The 19,521-nt window shown below is 36.2% G+C and overlaps 1 protein-coding gene across 1 annotated transcript in view; it reads left to right on the top strand.

Moving 5' to 3' along the window:
- Positions 1 to 9,355, top strand: part of LOC127943351 (DNA annealing helicase and endonuclease ZRANB3) — a 50,470-nt gene extending 41,115 nt beyond the window's left edge. The window contains exons 16-21 of the mRNA XM_052539741.1: positions 288 to 389; positions 1,643 to 1,785; positions 2,627 to 2,764; positions 5,222 to 5,561; positions 8,591 to 8,722; positions 8,954 to 9,355. Of these exons, the coding sequence (XP_052395701.1) occupies positions 288 to 389; positions 1,643 to 1,785; positions 2,627 to 2,764; positions 5,222 to 5,561; positions 8,591 to 8,722; positions 8,954 to 9,052 (954 nt within the window). The 3' untranslated portion in view covers positions 9,053 to 9,355. The remainder of the gene's footprint in view (positions 1 to 287; positions 390 to 1,642; positions 1,786 to 2,626; positions 2,765 to 5,221; positions 5,562 to 8,590; positions 8,723 to 8,953) is intronic.
- Positions 9,356 to 19,521: the final 10,166 nt, after the last annotated feature.

Below are 19,521 nucleotides of genomic sequence, written 5' to 3'. Positions count from 1 at the left end.
AATTCCCCAGAGATATTTCGGTGGACACTTGAGGTGATGACAAATGGCACTTATTGAATCATTTTGAACAAATTCACTGAAACTGGTCGTTTAAAAGAACTGAATCACAGAAATGAATCAGATATCGGCACAGAAGCGCTACGCTCAAAACTAGTCCACTAGCGCAGTCCTGAGGAAATAATAACAGCTATATTCACCGTGTTGCTTAGGGTTATTAAATATGTTGTAAATATTCAGTACATATGGGCTCTGTGTGTGTGTGTGTCTGTGTGTGTGTTTCTCTACAGGACGGCCTCCCGCTCCACTGTAACTTCGTTCCCTTGGATATCAGACTGCAGAACTGGGAGGAACTGCCACCAGAATTCAATCACAGCGAGAACAGGAGACAGGTGTGTGTGTGTGTTAGGGATGCTCATATTGACCGTTTAACCGTTAACCGAAAGTAAACATTTTGACCGATTAATACTATCAGTCAAACGGTTTAAAACGTTTTTTAAGGTTCTTTTTTTTTTTTTTTTTTTGCTGCATGGTTTAAAAATAAAATAGCCTACTATATAGCTTATATTTATTAACTCACGGAGCGCGTCGGCACCCGAGCAAGGGAAGCAAAATGAAGCGAGCGAAAAGAAGCACTGTGTGGGATCATTTTAACAGAAAGGGCGACAATGTTACCTGTAAAGTATGCGGCGCTGTATTAAAATACAGCAGTAGCACAAGTACGATTTACGAAGCAAACACCCACGCGCTTCGAGTGATGAAGGGCAACAAACACTGCCCTTCATGTTATCAGGGAGAAGATGCGATGCACGGCGATCTGAGGAGATAACGCACTGATTATCCAGAAGCAGAGGTTGACATCTATATGAGAGATGATCCTCCTTCTCTGGATATTAATCCTCTTGACTGGTGGAAAGCAAATGAAAGGCGCTTCCCGAAGCTGGCCACTAGCGAGACGTTACCAGTGTATTCCCGGTACAACTGTCCCATCGGAGAGGGTGCTTTCTGCCGCGGGTTTAACTGTCAAAAGGCTGCGCTCCAGACTGACCCCACATCACATTGATATGTTGCTTTTTTAAATAAAAATTAGACAAGGAGTTGAGGTAGGGCTGCTATTTTTATTTAACGATAAATCTTAGTCTAACGAAAAAAATTCCCGGTTTTTGAAAGCTTCATTCAAACGGATTCAGTGTTTTCTTTTTGTCATCTTAATTTGTTAATTATTTAAGTTTAAAAAATATATTTAGTGTAGGCCTATTGTGTTTTTTATTTGTAAATTTTTTATTCTATTTTTCTCACTGTCAGAAATGCTGCAGGTGCGTGGACATTTTAACTGAAACCGGTTCTGTATGCTGCCGCTGTTTGCACGTTAAAATAAACCCTTTTATATATAAAAATTTTTTTGTATTTTTTTAAAGGGTCACAGATACGCGTCAATTTTATTTGTATTTAATGCCAATTCAATATTATAATCTTATCAGTTAACGGTTAATAATCGATTAACGAGCGGCGGTTGTCGGTCAGGAAAATTAATCGAAATGAGCATCCCTAGTGTGTGTGTGTGTGTGTGTGTGACGGGATCTTCAAGTACTGTTTCATCAGATTTCTTGAAACACCTCTCTCTCTCTCTGTGTGTGTGTGTCAGGTTGTGCGATTCGTGCGTGAGTGGAGCTCTCTGACTGCTATGAGGCAGAGGATGGTGAGGAAGAGTGGAAGAGTTTTTCACAGCCCCATCGTGCTCCTGGAGGAGCTCACACAATCCCAGCGCCGGCACAGCAGCACCTCCAGGCAAGAAAACACACACACACACACACTCACCATCGAAGCTGGAGAGCTCTGGGACATGTGGGCGGATCTGAATCTGGTTGGCTCTCATGTGGGTGTCAATCAAATTAAGTTTCTATATCCCCCCCCCATCATTAAAGTCATTGGACCTTTATTCCTGTGATGCAAAGCTGAATTTTCAGCAACATTTCTCCACAGTCTTCAGTGTCACATGATGCTTCAGAAACCATTCTAATATACTGATTTAATGCTTTATTATTGGAACAATTTTTTTTTTTTTTTGTAATGGTCATTATTATTAATATCTTTGTGGATATCATGTTACATCTTTTCATGATTCTATAATTAATAGAAAGTTCAAAAGAAAACATTTATATGAAATATTAATATTTTGTAACATTATAAAGATCTTACTGTCACTTTGATTCACTGAATGCATCCACGCTGAACAAAAGTATTAATTTCTTTACTAAAATGGCCCCATTTGAACAATAGTAAAAAAATTATATTGTTTATTTTAAACAAATGGATTTTTAATTTATTTGATATTTAAATGTTTATTTTTTTTTTTTATATATTTTAAACGTATAAAACACAACAGTAAATTTAGCTGAGGTTGTGAATCATGTTAGAATATCGGTTGAAGAAAAGGTGGTTTTGAATTTAATTTAATTTTTACTTTTTGCTTTTTTTATACATATATTTTTTTTTTATTGTGTATATATATTTGTAAAAAAAAAAAGTTAAATATATATATAAAATATATATATACACACACTGCACTGCACTGCTCTCTTCATGGCATCTTTGTGGTACCCAGAGTTCCCTCTCTTTTTCTCTCAAGGTATCTCTCCAAAGAGGATGTAGCTCAGACCTCCATCGCTGTGGCCCAGAAAGAGGGCGGAGCTCTCCGCATCATCAGCAAGGATAATGTCGGCCCGAAAAGAAAATCCACATCCAGGGCTACGGACCACACCAACAGGTCTGACCACCATAACCCTTAACAACTTATTACTATTACTATTCTTGTTGTTGTTGAAGCACTTTTTTTTAAATATTAATATTTTTTTATTGTTGAATGTTGTTGTCCATATTTATGCGTATATCACAGAACCATCAACCAGCACCTGCATAGCAACAGTAAAACCCACTAGTTGCTAAGTGGGCGTTGCCATGTGGCCGCGCGACTTTGCGTTGGTTATTTCAAAACGCTAAATCCTTCAGAAGACTAAAAACACACAGGGTTTGACGATGCAGCCACATGCCAAATCTCCATGAGAGAGATCTCGATGCAGAATGAGAGAATAACCCAGCAATCGCTGATGAAGTCATCAGCACACACACACACACACACGCGCGCGCGCGCGCACGCTCGCCCTGTCAACCACATGATCACATGTGACAGCTGTTTCCTCCCGTATTTTGTCGCTGTGTGATAAAGTCATCAGACTTTGTAGTCGTGCGCTGAGATCTCAAACGCGACGGCTGCTGCTCCAGGTGTAGCTAAACCGCAAATGGAAATTAATATAGAGATATATACATATTTTTCCACTCTGCTTTTTGATCATCAAATGACTTTCCTCCCGCGGTCAGGGTGGAGACTGCTGCTGACAGATACATGTTTACGAATCTGTATCCCTCCTGGAATTAAATGATATATATTGCGCAGCCGGTGACAGTTTACTTTGAAAGTGCATCTCGGCATGTAATTATGTGTGCAGTAGAGAACGGTTAACCTTGTAAACCTGATATATACGAGTGTGTGTGTGGAGTGTGTTCGAGAATGCTTAGTGCAGAGGATAAGGGCTTAATCCACACACATGCGAGCGCTGCGGCGTCGCCATGGAAACCGCGGGAGGAAAAAATTGCGACGCACTGAGCGCTGTCTGGGGCTGGATATTTTTAGGCGATGGAGAGAAAAGAGGAAGAAACCGGAGGGAGAAAGTGAGAACTGATGGAGGACTAGAGAGAAAGACTTTGCTGGTTAGGTTTAGGTTGGTTAGTGTGGTGAAGACTAGTGTCTCACACACACACACGTGATAACTCTAATAACTGAATTTGGTTGTGACCCCAATCGAATGATGTTAGAGTCGCGGTGTAGTGGTTTACACACATTACCCTGGTGCTCATGTGAGCCACGAGCTGAGATCCACTTGTGTGCTTTTTTATGACCAATACAACAAACTATTTTAGGTTAAGTAGCTAAGAACAGATTTTTATGAATTTATTTCTTTCTTCTTTTTTTGTTGTTGAAAATAACAGTAATAATAACAACAGTAATAATAAAGGATAAAAAATAATAATAATAATAAAGTTTTTTGCTAATATAAATATTTATTTTTGCTTTTTGACACAAAACTATTTATTACTACTACTACTACTACTAATAATAATACAAATAATTAAAAAACTGTTAATAACATTATTATTAATAATGCATTTTTTCATTTTTTTCTTCTTGCAAATCTAATAACAGTAATAATAATAAAAAAAATAATATTAAAGTTTTTTGCAAATATAAATAATTATTAATGCTTTTTGATACTAAACAGTTAATTGCTACTACTACGACTACTACTAAAAATAATAATTAAAAAAAAAAAACTTTTAATAACATTATAAATATTAATGCACTTTTTTTCTTCCTTTTTTATTTATATTTTCTTGCACATTGAATGAAATTATCCTTATGTTTATGTGTCCAGTAATTTATGCAGGACCATTTTTTTATTTGTGGTTTTATTTCCACTTTTTTAAACAATAACTAAATTTGTATAATGACGATAATTATAATAATAATTAATATAATTATATAATAATTGTATTATTATTAAAGCTGTTGTTGTAGATATTTATTAGTTGAAATATTAACAAAATGTATATTTATAAAAATAAGGATCACAATAATGTGTGCCTTATTCATGCTTTTTTTGCAATAGTCAGATTAGATTGTTTCTCATAACGTTTACGATTTTATATGTCGTTTTACTTCTGCTTTCTGAAACCTTATTAATGCACAATTATTATCTGTGCCATTTTTTGTAAAATGCATAAATCTAAAAGTGAGAATATTCTAATTTGTTCAGATTCTTAGTTTTTTTGTTAAATATGAGCCACAATTAAAAGAACCAAAGACTTAAACTACTTCAGTCTGTGTGCACCTGAATGTATTTAAAACACAAGTTTCACAATTTGAGTTGAATTACTGAAATAAATGAACTTTTCCATGACATTCTAATTTATTGAAATGCAACTGTACACATATATATATATATATAGAGAGAGAGAGAGAGAGAGAGAGAGAACATCGTACCAACACAGTAAAAACTATTCTGTAACTGTACAGCAGAAAGTGTGTTTATAGACCAGCGGCACTGTTGTTTTTGGTGTTTTTTGTTTCTTAGAAAATCTAGATGCATATGTGTGTTTGTGTCTGCAGAGAAGCCGAGAGCTCTGTGTGTGTTCAGACAAACACCACCGCCGGTTACCTGCAGGCCGTGGACTCGGCTGGGACCCCCCTGTGTCTGTCCTGCCAGAAGCCCAGCGGGGAGCACCTCGGCTGGGCAGGAGGCTTCTGCAGCCCTGCCTGTATGGAGGACTTCCAGCTGCGCTCCAATCAGGGCTACATGCGCGCCCGTGTGCTGGAGACAGAGCAGGGTGTGTGTCAGCACTGTGGACTCAACGCCCACCAGCTGTACGTGCAGGTCCGGGACGCCCCGCGCACACACCGCAAGGAGATGCTGGACAACACCTGGCTGGCACAACTCCCTCTCAAACAGGTTGGGCTCGTTTGTAGGAGCCTCTTCTGCATATTTGGCCATTTTTGCATCCATCTAAATGCTAAAATGTTGCATGCTAAAGTTGCTCAGATGATACAAGTGGCAACTTTTTGAGCACTGTTCCTGTCAGTGGGCAACCAGGTGAGACACAAGGCCCAAAACCAATCTAAATTTCAAAATAGAAATTTGTTACCCATTCTCAATAGGAAAGTGCCCAAGCAGCATTACTTAAAAAGTTTCCCTGTGTATCATCAGCCTTAGTCTTTTAACCGAAATCCCCAATGTGCAATACAGTTTCAGTATTTTTACCTTAATTAAAGCAGTCACTGTGCTCTCCCAGCTGTTAGATGTCAAGACTAGGCTAAATAACCAAAAAATAAAGACACTGCACTATTATTTTTATTTTTTTTCCCCCCTAGTGTGGATTGTATGATAAAAATAAAAAGTAGAAGGCAGACCGCCATTGTTATGTATTACTTTTAGTACTTTTAAGTTGCTTTCTTCAAGATGCTAATGCTAGCATAAATACGACACAAAAATATTATTATAGTTATTAATAATAATAATAATAATATTTGTGACTAATGTTATTTGTTGATGTTAAAAATAATAGCTTTTATTATTATTATCAACAACAAGGAATAATCAGTAGTAATAAAAATAATAAATAAATGGTACACATAATATAAAATGTTAAAAACTACATAAGATGCCACAAAAGTAATATCATAATAATATTTATAATAATTATTTTTAATAACAGTAATAATAAATGTATTTAAGTTTCAATGTCTTATAAATGTAATGCATACCTAAATATACCTCAGAATATTAATAATAATAAAAGTTATTATTAAACGATATTCATGGCATGTTTTTTTTTAAATAGTTTTTAATATAATTTATTTTATTATTAGTTGTTAATAAATGAATTATTGAATAAATAAATAGATATTGTTATTGTTAACAACAAGAAATGGTAATAGAAAAATGCCACAAATATTATCATTACTATTAAAAAAAAATATATATGCCACAAAATATCATAATCATTAATAGCATTTTTAGTTATGATAACATTTATTTGTTTATTGCTTACAAAATATTTAATAATAATAATAATAATAATAGATATCATCATTAGCTTCATCATCTACTCTTCATATAGAAATTATTTTCTTTTTCTGATTTTTCTTTCTTTAGAATTTTCTTTAAAAATGAATCTCTGATCTCTATCCATGTCCACAAAACCAGTTGACTACCCCCTCCTGCTCAAAAACATCCTCTGTATGTGTATGTAGCACCAGGACTAATTTTGTTTGGGAAGTTGCCCAGAGTTTGGGAAAAAGCGTTTTTTCAGTCACTTCCAGAAGCACATTAGCCAGAATTATCCCCAAACATTTGCAAGTAACTCGGCATACGCTGCATTTTATTGGAAAAATATTGCTTACAGAGAAAGATAAATAAAGATGGCCCGTTTAGCTTGCAGAAGCAATAAGAGCTGAGCGGCCTTGGGCGTCTGCGCTCTAAATCTCTCTATAGAGTTATCAGTGTCTTACACACACACACACACACACAGCCGCCATCCTTTCCTCCCTGGAGCATCCAGCGCTAACACAACGCATAGTCTGTCAGATTGCCATTGATTTTTCCCACAGTGCATTGCTATGAGGTGCAGGTTTGATTTTAGTTCGGCTTTTCTGTTAGAGCCCCCAGCGGCCTGATCAATAATGCGCTTTAAGCTCCAAGTGCCCTCGACGCACAAACAAACCGCTGTTTTAATGCAAAGGATTGTTAGGTTTGCCGCTTCCTTGCATTAGCATGTGGTTAGGTGCGCACGGGTTGACTTATTGACACTCGAGGTCTAGTAAGGAAGCTTCCCGCTCTCGTAGTGGGAGGTTATCGTCCGTGTCGCTCCCCTTGAGATTTAGGACGATTATCGGCCGGCTCTGTTGAGGGGGAAGGAGAGGATTGATTGGCTTTTCTCCAGAGAGCGCGAAACTAAAAACAGCCGCGCGCTGAAATGCCAGCGCTTTGACTTGGGCCTCCTCTCGTTCCCAGCGCGGATCTTCCACTCGTGATTTCCGCGGATTTCCACTCCAGTCTTAATCCTGCCGAACACCTGGAGTCCTTCACCACAGAGGCCTGTTGAAAAGCCTTCGGAAAGAGTCGAGGGGAATTACGCTTCCTAGAGTTTCCCGAAGGGCTATTCAGAGCACTTTCATGTGACGGTTCAATAAAACAACAGGAATAAAAAGGATCTACACACAACAACAAGACTCTCTCTGGGTGGTGGAGACGTTCAAGTGCTGTATTCTTTAAAAGACAGACCTATAATTGGATTATTATTATTTATTTATTTTTACCTTAATTGGCTATTGATTCTTTAATATCGTGTTTAGCATGAAACCGTGTCAGTTAAGGTGTAACAGTTCGATATATAACCCCAAATCACAAAAACTATTATTGTTATTATATTGTATCTGTTAACAATAGCAAACCGTTTTTTTCGTAAATTAAGTTGTGGTGGTTCTTTTGCCTTATGAAAATATTTAATAAATATTATTTTGTTAATAGAACAAATAAGTGTTAATAATATTTTTGTATTAATAACGGTAATGTTTTTATTAAAACTATTGTTAATATTGCTTTAATCGGATAAGAATGCTAAAAGGAGAGAGATCAATATTTTATTGAATTGTTGTTGCTGTTAATAATACTAATACTAATAATAATTATTATTATTAAGTGTTATTATATAGTTGTTACTATATCACTTTTCAAGTTGTTAATAACTATAATGGAATACTTGTTGCTGTTAATAATAGCAAAAGAAATTGAACAACAATATTTTCATTAAATATTGTGAATGATAACAATAATAATAGTGCTGTTGTGTAGCTATTCTTGAAGTTTTAAATAAAAATAAAAATGGGTTCTTTATTTGGGTTATCGGCCACTCAGGCATAAAAATAATCTGTGTCGTATGGGACATGTGAGAAAGATCTGTCTGTGTTTGTGTGTCGCAGCTGAATGAGATGATTCAGAGTCCCACCGAAGGACAGTTCTGGCAGGTGGACCACATTAACCCTGTGTACAGAGGAGGGGGACAGTGTTCCCTCGAAAACCTCCAAACGCTTTGTACCGTCTGCCATCGTATGGTACATCATCTCATCCACACACACACACACACACACACACACACGTGTATTCAGAATTCATTTTAGATTTGTAAAAAATTTCAAATATAAACATGTAAATGCATAATATTATTGATTAAAATATTGAAGTGTTTATTTATATAAATAATTAAAACTATAATCATTACTATTTAGTTTTAGATGTATCATTAGTGATTATATTGATACATCTGTGTCCGGTTTGTTTTGCAGAGGACCGCGCAGCAAGCCAAAGACAGAAGTCAGATGAAACGAGTCCAGGCCGCCTCCACACTGGCCTCTGACATCACACGATTCTTTGTCAAGAAATGAGCCGTTCTGTCTGCAACTATTAAAAACACATATTCAGAGCGGCAAAGAGCTGTTGCCTTGGAAATGAGCCGCCTGCGTTTTCCATGTCGGAGGCGTTATTTACCGACATCTGCAGTATTTGAGGACTGTTATTTAGCCAATTGGGTAGCTGTTTTTAATCACTGCTCTCACCGTGAGACAAAAGAGCTTTTATATTCGATGTGTTCAACCATAAATTCATTAAAAACACTAAATAAACATGCTACAGTTGCATTAAGTCGTCTTGTTCAACGTTTAAATAAAAATAGAGAACTGAAATTCTGAGTTAACGAGTCGATGTTGGTTCGTTTGTACCGTGAACTATTTGTGTTGCAGGTTTACAGCGTGGCTGCCGCAGGACGTGCTGGCGGGAGATGTTTCCCAGTGTCTGCTCGGGTTTTTTTGGGTCAGCGCAGAGATAGGAGGCTGTGTGGAGCAGCAGTCAGGCAGGACAGGATGTTCGGAGGGCCGGATGACTTTCAGAGTGTCTTTACAGCATGATAAAGCCTATCTGTCCTACAGCAGAGAGACAGTGAGAGGCAGATTGGCACGAGATGCAGGGTAGGTTATTATTATACTGCTGAATACACTTACAAGAAACGGGTGTGGAAGTTGCATGCACATTTAAGACATCTTCACATTTGATTTGATAAGCGCTGTTGTATTAACCTCTCTTGATAGTGTATTCAAAATATATTCTAATATATATATTTAAGAGTTTTGCAAATATAGGATTACCGTTTTTATACTAGCAATCATTTATAACTATATAGTCACAATTTATAATGTAAATGCCATATATATATATATATAGAGAGAGAGAGAGATATAGATATATGACGGTTTATAATCATATATTCTAATTTACACAAGGTACATATAGTGAAATTACAACAATATATTAAATGTATATACTTTAAGTACACATACAAGCTAAAATATTTATTTTATATAGCACTGAAATTTATTTTGTATGTCATTTTACATATTACGAGACTGTATAAGTAAATATAATTATTTTTGTTACCAATAATATATAACTATATTATATACATAATATTTATCATTTATATTTTTAGATATTACATATAAGCTGTAACAACTATATTTTAATTCAGAATTTACGTAATTCATGAAGAGGATTTACATTTTATATATTCCAAATGTGGAAGTATAAATTCTGATTTACACATTCCATAGTATAGATTAATTTTTAATGTATCAGATACATAATGCCTTAGCAGGTAAAGATGTACCTGTTAATGTTTGATGAACAAAAATATACATTTTTATTTTTAAAACATTTGACCTTTTTGGATTATTTGGCCCAACACCTTATAAACATTAAATAATCCTTAATGAATTAAACAAATATTTGTGAGCATAATATTTTTTTACCAATTTTATATATAACCATTATTTAGTTTTATATATATATATATATATATATATATATATATATATATATATATATATATATATATATATATATCATAAATCCTGATTATGTAGTTGTGTATGTGAAATATGTTTAGTGTTTGTGTTTGGTTGCATGTGTTCAGTTGTAAAAGCAGTTTAATCCTTTTTAAGGGCGTTGCAGAAAAGAAATTGCATTGCACCAAAACTTTGTGTTATTTTAATCTGTCTCTCCGGAGTAAACTCAATAAAGGCTTGGGGGGAGGGGGGGTTGGAACAATACTCCTGTCGCCACGGCAACAGACTTGAGTGATGCATATTGCCAAGGAGATGAGGGCATTTTTACAATCCCACTGTCTGTTCACAGTGATGCTGCCAGACAAATTAGCCGCTTAAAACCCGTCTCCCAAACACTCCTCCGCCATCAGCCTCTGACCAAATCACTCGCACACAAATGAGAGAACGAAGGGAACAGAATGTTCTTTTATAATTGATTTGTCTTCAAACTCGATCCTGTTTTGAAAGTAGAGCATTTCGGGAGCATTTTATGGAGAATTTCCAAACATAAGAGACAAATCAGGATATGATTAACAGTCCATGTGTCCAAAGTAGAAGGAAACTTAGTGTGAGATTCTGTGGGAAGGGTTGAACTTTGGCATGTTACCTCAAGCATTCTGTTCGTGTGAACGTAACATTTATTTTAAGACGTGCAAATTGCATTGGTTGGGTTATGAAAGTACCTGTTTGGATAATCATGATGTTCTGCGACTTGTTCAGCACCTCGGAGTCTAATTTCGCTCAGGTGTGAGATTCGCTTGAGTGTATGAGTTAATGAGGCACAACCAAAAACACTTTTTCTGTCTGCCACAGTTTATATAGACACGGCTGTGTGCGTTTATTCTCTTACATCTCCGTTTTATGAGTGGCCGAGCAGTCCTGAATGGACTGAAATCTGAATAACAAGGACACATGAACGGCCAATCACAGGTGGTTCCCTGGGTTTCCAGTCCTTTGAATTCCTGTTTTTGATCTTTCTCCGTTTTGTTCTCTCTTTACTCCAGCTTCAGAGAAAACGCAGCCTCTAATGTCTGAAACCTTAACAAACTCACTCGCATTAATTTACACATCATTGATGATGAGGGTGGAAACGCATCTCTGGTATAGAACGAAATGGATCATAATGCCAACAGTATGTATGTTGCATCATCTCTTCTCAGGTGTTCTTGATCCAGACTGCAGCTTGTGTAAATCCTAGGGAAAAACAGAGAAACAAATAAGAGGCATAATTAGTGTAGCTGCTGTTCCAACCAAGTAAAATTAATTAATTTAACCCAAGCTAAAGAATAATAATGTGCATTTGATCAGATATAACTGCAGTCCAAGATTATAAGATGCATTCTTTTAATCTAGATTTAAACAGAGAGAGTGTGTCTGAACCCCGAACGTTATCAGGAAGGCTATTCCAGAGTTTGGGAGCCAAATGTGAAATAGCTCTACCTCCTTTAGTGGACTTCTTTATATTTATTTATATGTATGTATGTATGTGTGTGTGAGTGTGTGTGTGTGTGTATGTATGTGTGTATGTATGTATATATGTATGTATGTATATGTATGTATGTATATGTATATACATATATATACATACGTATACATACATATACATACGTATATATATATTTATTTATTTATAAAACATGGGGGGGTACTATATCTCTGACTATTATTTCTGACTATTTAATATACAGTTGCTGGTCATATAATTATCATCAAAAAGTTTTTCACTAATTTCATTGAAAAATTGAAACTTGTATTTTATATTCATTTATTACACACAGACTGATATATTTCAAATTTTTATTTCTTTTAATTTTGATGATTATATCTGACAACTAAGGAAATTCCAAATTCACTATCTCAGAAAATTAGAATATTGTGAAAAGGTTCAATATTGAAGACACCTGGTGCCACACACTATAATCAGCTAATTAACTCAAAACACCTGCAAAGTCCTTTAAATGGTCTCTCAGTCTAGTTCTGTAGGCTACACAATCATGGGGAAGACTGCTGACTTGACAGTTGTCCAAAAGACGACCATTGACACCTTGCACAAGGAGGGCCAGACACAAAAGTTAATTGCAAAGTTAATGTCCAAGAACATTAAAAGAGAGGCGAAGGGAAGGAAAAGATGTGGTAAAAAAAAAAGTGTACAATCAATAGGGATAACCACACCCTGTAGAGGATTGTGAAACAAAACCCATTCAAAAATGTGGGGGAGATTCATAAAGAGTGGACTGCAGCTGGAGTCAGTGCTTCAAGAACCACTACGCACAGACGTATGCAAGACATGGGTTTCAGATGTCGTATTCCTTGTGTCAAGACACTCTTGTACAACAGACAGCATCAGAAGCATCTCTCAGACAAAAAGGACTGAACTTGTCTGAGAACTGTGCAAGGTCATATAATAAAATAAACAAGTTTCACTTTTTGAATTAGTGATATCAACTTTTTGATGATATTCTAATTATACGACCAGCACCTGTATCAGGCTCTACACTTTATACGTTGCTTTAAAATCCTTTTCTGATCTCATTTTCTCACCATTGAAGACAGTCATAAAAAGCTTTTTAGAGGATGTGGCTCTTTCAAGTATTGCAAAACAAGTCGTGCACAAATACAACTATGAAGGACAGGACCAAGCTGACTTTGAAAGAGTGCTTGGGTCACTGAAAAGGGTTGACATGCCTGATGTCTCACTGTAATAAGGTGCTGCTGTCAATACGCTACGGCCCCAGTGAGTAATGGTCATTACTTCTCTGCCTGTCAAAGAAATCTAAGTTCACACCTGCAGACGTGGACCTACATGCTCTCCGGCACACCTGCGTTACTTTATTGCTGATGAGAACCAAAGACCAGCAGCAACACAACAACTTTAATAACGCTGAGACCGAGAGATATTGAGTGGACATCAAATGAAGGCGCGCATCCTGGCAGCCCGGGGGGGATTTCTGACGGAGGCCGGATTCAAATGACTTTTTTGTGTTTCTTGTCGAGGGAGAAAAGCATTCTAAACAATAACACGGAAGAAGGTAATAAAGTAGGTGATGTTGGACAAAAGTAGCGCTCCAGGGTAGGAGACCTGCTAATGTCCATCAAAAGTCAAAGGATGTGCAAGACGCCGTTTTTTTACATCAGATGGTGGTTGATCTGAACCGTTCACATCCTTGAATGTGCTTATAGCATTTTGTGCACTAGCTGCAGATGTCAGTCAAATATTCACTTTATTTTAATGTAAGAGAGGCCGCAAACTTTTTTTTTTTTTTTTTTAATTAAGATTTCCTATGGAAGTCAATTTTCACCATGAAATTAAAAAAATAAATAAAAAGCTAACTGACTTTTATCTCAATTCAGAATTTTAACTTTTTTCATAATTATCATATATAAACTCAGAATTGACTTTTTCCAGAATTATCCGGTTTAAACATGGAATTGGGAGATATAAACTCAGAATTCTGGGTTTTTAGAATTGTGAGGTATACTCAGAATTGCTAGATATAAACTCAGAATGGCAAGCAATAAATGTCAGAATTCGGAATATATAGTATCTTGCAATTCTAAAAATAAAAAGTCAGAATTCTGAGTTTGTTTTTCAATTCCGGGAACAAAAAAGTAAGAACTGCAAGATATATTTATGTTTTTTATTCCATGGTTTCCTGTGTCAGCCACGTCCAGTCAGTTTTGCTGTACAACAGTCGATTATGCTGGTATATGTTATAATATTTTAAATTTTTCATCATAAACATACTGGTTTTTAGTGCAAATAGCTTTGCAGTTTACTTCACTTTATTTCTCTAGTTATTTACCTATAGCAGCTAAAGGATAAATAATTCTGGCACGCGGAAGTTAATCGTTTTTCTTCCGTGTTGGAAAATTAGGTGGCTAGTAACTTAGGCTGCATTTACACTGCAGGTCTTGATGCCCAAATCCGATTTCCTGACTATATCCGATTTTATTGACGATCCGCTTACATCATCTTTTAAAAGTGAGCCGTATCCGATTTTAGCATTTACACTACACACTGCTGAAACTATCAAACGACGACATTCTGTCCCGGAAAAGGAAGTAAAACAGCACGAAATACAATGGATGCAGATGCAAAAAAAATTATACAGTGTTTTGCTTTGTATTTGTTTTTTAAGCTTTTTATCTTACATTGGCACTGTAGCCACGAGCGCTTAAAACCGTGCCTCCCCATATCTCCTGAAATGTCTTCAAACACGGATTTATTTCTGTAATAACCCTGCATTTTTGCCTGCACTGTCTCATCGCCCCAAAGACTTAAAAGACATAAAACCTTGGCATTGCTCCACTGTGTGTATCCTTCGTCCTCCATCACGCCTATAAGTCATGTGATCACTTTTTTAATGACGTACGACTCATTTACTGGGGAATATCCGATTCGTCGGCTTACATGGCACGCGCAAATGCACATATCCGATTTATTACCACATATGAATGAGGCCTGAATCTGATCTGAGAAAATCGGAATCCATGCGTGTTTTTTTTTCTGCTTACACGTTCACCGGTCATATCCGATCTGTGCCACATGAGAGGAAAAAATCGGAATTGGGTCACTTGAACCATGCCGTGTAAATGGGGCCATAGAAACTGTTATGAAAGACTGATATGTAAAGATGATGTGTGGTGATCTGAAGGATGGTGTCTGTGAACATGCAGAGCATCTTGGCAGAGTCTCAAACATTTCTCTGTGCAAGACTTCTCCAGTCGGTTTTTAACTTCGATTTCAAGCTATTATCTGGAAGTGTAGCTCTGAAATGAATGACACGATTTAATGAAACTGGAATAGAGATACCATGCTAACTGCTATTAAGGATACAATGCGATGCTCAACTGATCTTTAAACAAGTTGATGTAGATTAGTGAGGTCAGCTAATGGCAGTGGTGATGCTGTAAAGGCAGTGGAATTTGATGAGTACATTTTGCTGTTGTTTCACCGTCTCGCGCAATGAGTATTGCATTTTTGTTAAACTGGTATTGAAAACCAGATTGGTAGGCATGCGCCAAAAGCAGGTTTCCTTGGTTGTGTGTGGGTGTGTATATTAAAAATGATATTCAAATAATATTTTGAAATGTAAATAAATGTTTTGTTTTATATTTTCTCATTTAAATAAATAAAAACAAAAAATCCTCTAAATAGTAATATTTTATATTATTTAAAAAATCTTATTGATTTATTTTAAAATAAATTCATGATTTTTATATAGATGTGATATGTAATTTAGCACTAATAAATCATATGAGATGTTTACATTTTATTTTTCATATTTTATATAAATACATATTTTCTAATTTTTATAAAAATTTATATACAAAAACTAAATGTATTCATTTATATTTTAAATATATGTTAAGAATTTTTTATCATATTCAATTATATATATATATATATATATATATATAGTGTGTGTGAGAGAGAGAGAGAGAAAAATTGCTTGCTTATTTCATTTATATAACTTAAAGAATATGGTTTTATCATTCATTTAAATATATTGTTAAAACTATATAATCTATATTGCTCATTGAACTATAAATATTATCGTTATATATTGGTATTTATATTCTGCTACATTAGCTGATCCAGGAACAGCACGACAGGAGAATATTCCCCTCCATCCAATTAATTACAGTAATCACTGCAGAGAGCGTCGAGCGTCCCTACAGGCGCCAACCCGACACGCAAAACAAGCGATCGAGGGAAGGGCCAGGAACAAAAAGCATTAAAAAGAATGGACACTGGGCTTTTGGAAGACAGGAACGGCAGGTGTGCAGCCTCTAGTGTTTGGGACGAGGCTTTTTTGTGAGGGGAAAGAAGATTTGTTCTTCCAATACCTTGTTCCCTGCGTAAACCATTAATCTTCCTTAAACTCCCGTGCAGAGGAGACCTCATTAGTTAACCAAAAAACAAGCGAAATTTGCTGTGCTAAGCACATTATCTCTCACACACACACACACAAACATGGAAATTTGGAGGCCAGTTCTCCCTAAATGAGTTTCTAATGACATCCAGCACACGGTTGGTGTAACATCAGTGTTGCGGGCACCAGCGGCCGCCCCAAAGAATAAAAAAAGATTGCAATGTGTTCAAAAATTGCCTAATGGGTGTCATTTGCTAATGTGATTATATTTACAACAGGATGACTGCCGTTTCCTTACAACACTGGTGGTGGTCTGTGTTTATTTTGCACACTCGGATGTGTGTCGCGCAGTTTTTTCCTAGATAATGACCAAAAACACAATCAGTCCGATCAGCAGGGATTACACCAAAATAAGGCCGCTACCTGCAGATGCTTAATGGATAAGGCTCCGGCTGTTTCTCTTACGCAGTGGATTATAAATTCACACTTCAATTACATCTTGCCACAGACTGTATTAGGGGCGGAAAGAACATTTTTGACAGCAAAGAAGCCCCATGACAGTTCTGAGAAGGTGTCTGCAAGTGTGAAAGAGGAATTAGATGTTCTATTAATTTACGAAACTGCCATAATAAACACTTATTTACTACCAAATGGACAGCTGAATGCAGACTGCAGCGTTGGAGGGATAATGGCTTAAAGGAATTGACTGACAGTGGTTTTAAGGCGAGCATCACTATTAAAGGGTTCGTTGACCCGAGAATGAAAATTTGTCCATCTTCTACTCACCCTTGAAACATCCTAGGTGTACGTGATTTAACATTTTCAGAATATTCCTGTTGAAGTTATACTGAAAATTGTCCTTGCTCTTCCAAGCCTTTCAATGGGGTAAGCAGGTGTTTGTTGTCAACCGTTCAGAAGACGTGAAATAAAGTGCGCACATCTGTAATAAAACGGCCCCCTGTAGCGAATCCACGCGTTTTTGTAAGATAAATATCCAGATTTCAAATGTAAAAAACACTTTTTTTCTCACTTCTGCTGACTGTGGAGAACCGGAAGACGTGCAGGCGGATGCTGTAGTTTGTTAGTGACAAGTGCGGAGAGAGAACCAAACAAAACGCTGGTCACGATTAAGAAGCACAGAACGAGGATTAGTAAAGAAAAACGTCTGAGGATTTCGAAATAAGCTAAAGTAAGGAAACTTTGTTTCCTTTGCTCCTACATTTCTCAGAGCCGCGCGCACAACGCATAAGTCTTCCGGTTCCCAACCGTCAGCAAAAGTGAAAAAGACTTGTATATTACGTTTGAAAGCTGGATATTTATCTTACAAAAATGTATTGGTTTCGCTACGGGGGCCTTTATTCACCCCCCTGGATCCGTGTGAGGAATGTTTTATTATAGATGCGTACACTTTATTTATCTTCTGAACAGATGACAGCAAACCTATAATAATGCTTATAATTAGTGTACCGAACTTCTAACCCAAAGTTTTACAGCACTTTTTGTGCTATACACATGAATGAGGCCTCAAACTCTGTTGTTTGTTTAAAAGAGATGTACTATATTTGGGTGAACCTGAGATTCTCACCAGGCAGATGATGAATCAGTTGAAAAATCCCACCCCTCTCACACCAAGAACGATAACTAAATTAGCACCCACACCAGCCAGCGAGAATGTTGTTTATTATAAGTGCGCACTGTTGTTTTGTTGTCTGACGCTTCGCACAAGCTATTTAAAGTTGAGTGGATTCTGTCAATGTTTTTATCCTTCTGTGTTTTGGGGCATTCATTTGAACATTAATTTGATTTGTTATTAAGAGAAAAACCTAACGGTAGCCAATTGATGGAAAAAAGAATACTGGAAGTCAGCTACATCCAACTGTTTGGTTACCAATATTCTTCAGAATATATTCATTTGTGTTTAACAAAAGAAAAAGAAAACTCCTACAGGTTTGGAACAACACGATGGGAAGTAAATGACAGAATTTCCATTTTTGGGTGCACTATCCAAGTACCAGATGTGCCTCAACCCTAGTGGAAAAGTTCAGTTTTCCAGCTTATTGAGTTCTTGATGTTCTGTGGTTGAGCACATCACACATGTACCTCCTTCTCTCCTAAAAGTGTTTGCTTGAGTTTTTTTCCACACTCAGAATTAGTTTGAAAGTCATCGCAGCTGTTTTGGGGTTCAAACCCCCCCGAGTCGTCGCAACGGGAGGAATGTGTCTCACCGCAGAGCACTAGATGAACTAAATGGGTCAGTCTCTTAGCCATAATTAGTTCAAAGCCTCTGAATTATGGATGAAACAGCAAGTCAATTAAAAATATTTGGATGTTTCACCACAATTTAGTTTTTTTTTATATATATAGGAGAATCCATGACCTGATTTGACCAAAACTCTGCACACCACGGTCAGTGCAAACATCTAAAACATTTACATATGTATCATATTGAGAAATAATCAATAAAGTGCATCTTCATAACATATACTATACTTTTACTCGGAAATTGCATGTTAAGTTTCACAACGGATTACAAAGAAAGTATTTTCTTGTAAATCATGCTCCTGTAATTCTTATTTACAACTTAAAAAGTTATGTTGTATAAATAGCCAATATTTGACTAAATATTACACTGATTTAAAAACAGACATTATGATAGTGTTCTTTCATCACAAATAAATTTATACAAGTGTAAATTAGTTAATTTCCCTACTCTGGTTTGACGTTGTGAATGTTATTAAATCCGTTATGTCAATTTTCATTATGTTAATCTTTTGTAAAATCTCTTTAAATACAGAAGCAAGTTCTTCAGTGATGTCATCCTGCAGAAAGTGACATAATTTGGATCTGAAATCTGATCAGTATTAATTTAAATAAACAGCATGTTCATAATTGTGATGGAAAAAAGGCAGAATTTCTTCTGTATTCTATATTGGAAACCAAAACCGCAGAATTGCGAGATGTAAACTCAGAATTCAGTGAAAAAAAAAGTCAGAACTCTGAGATATAAACTAAGAAGTTTTATGTGATGAAATTCATCCCCTGTCTTTGCACTCCCACCGACACGTTTCCCTTCTCCCGCGATCTGCTTAACAAACACAGCTA

Source organism: Carassius gibelio, chromosome A22 (genome assembly GCF_023724105.1).
Source record: "Carassius gibelio isolate Cgi1373 ecotype wild population from Czech Republic chromosome A22, carGib1.2-hapl.c, whole genome shotgun sequence".
NCBI lineage: Eukaryota > Metazoa > Chordata > Actinopteri > Cypriniformes > Cyprinidae > Carassius > Carassius gibelio.
The sequence above is the reverse complement of the archived record's forward strand: the minus strand, read 5'-3'. Positions and strand labels throughout refer to the sequence as shown.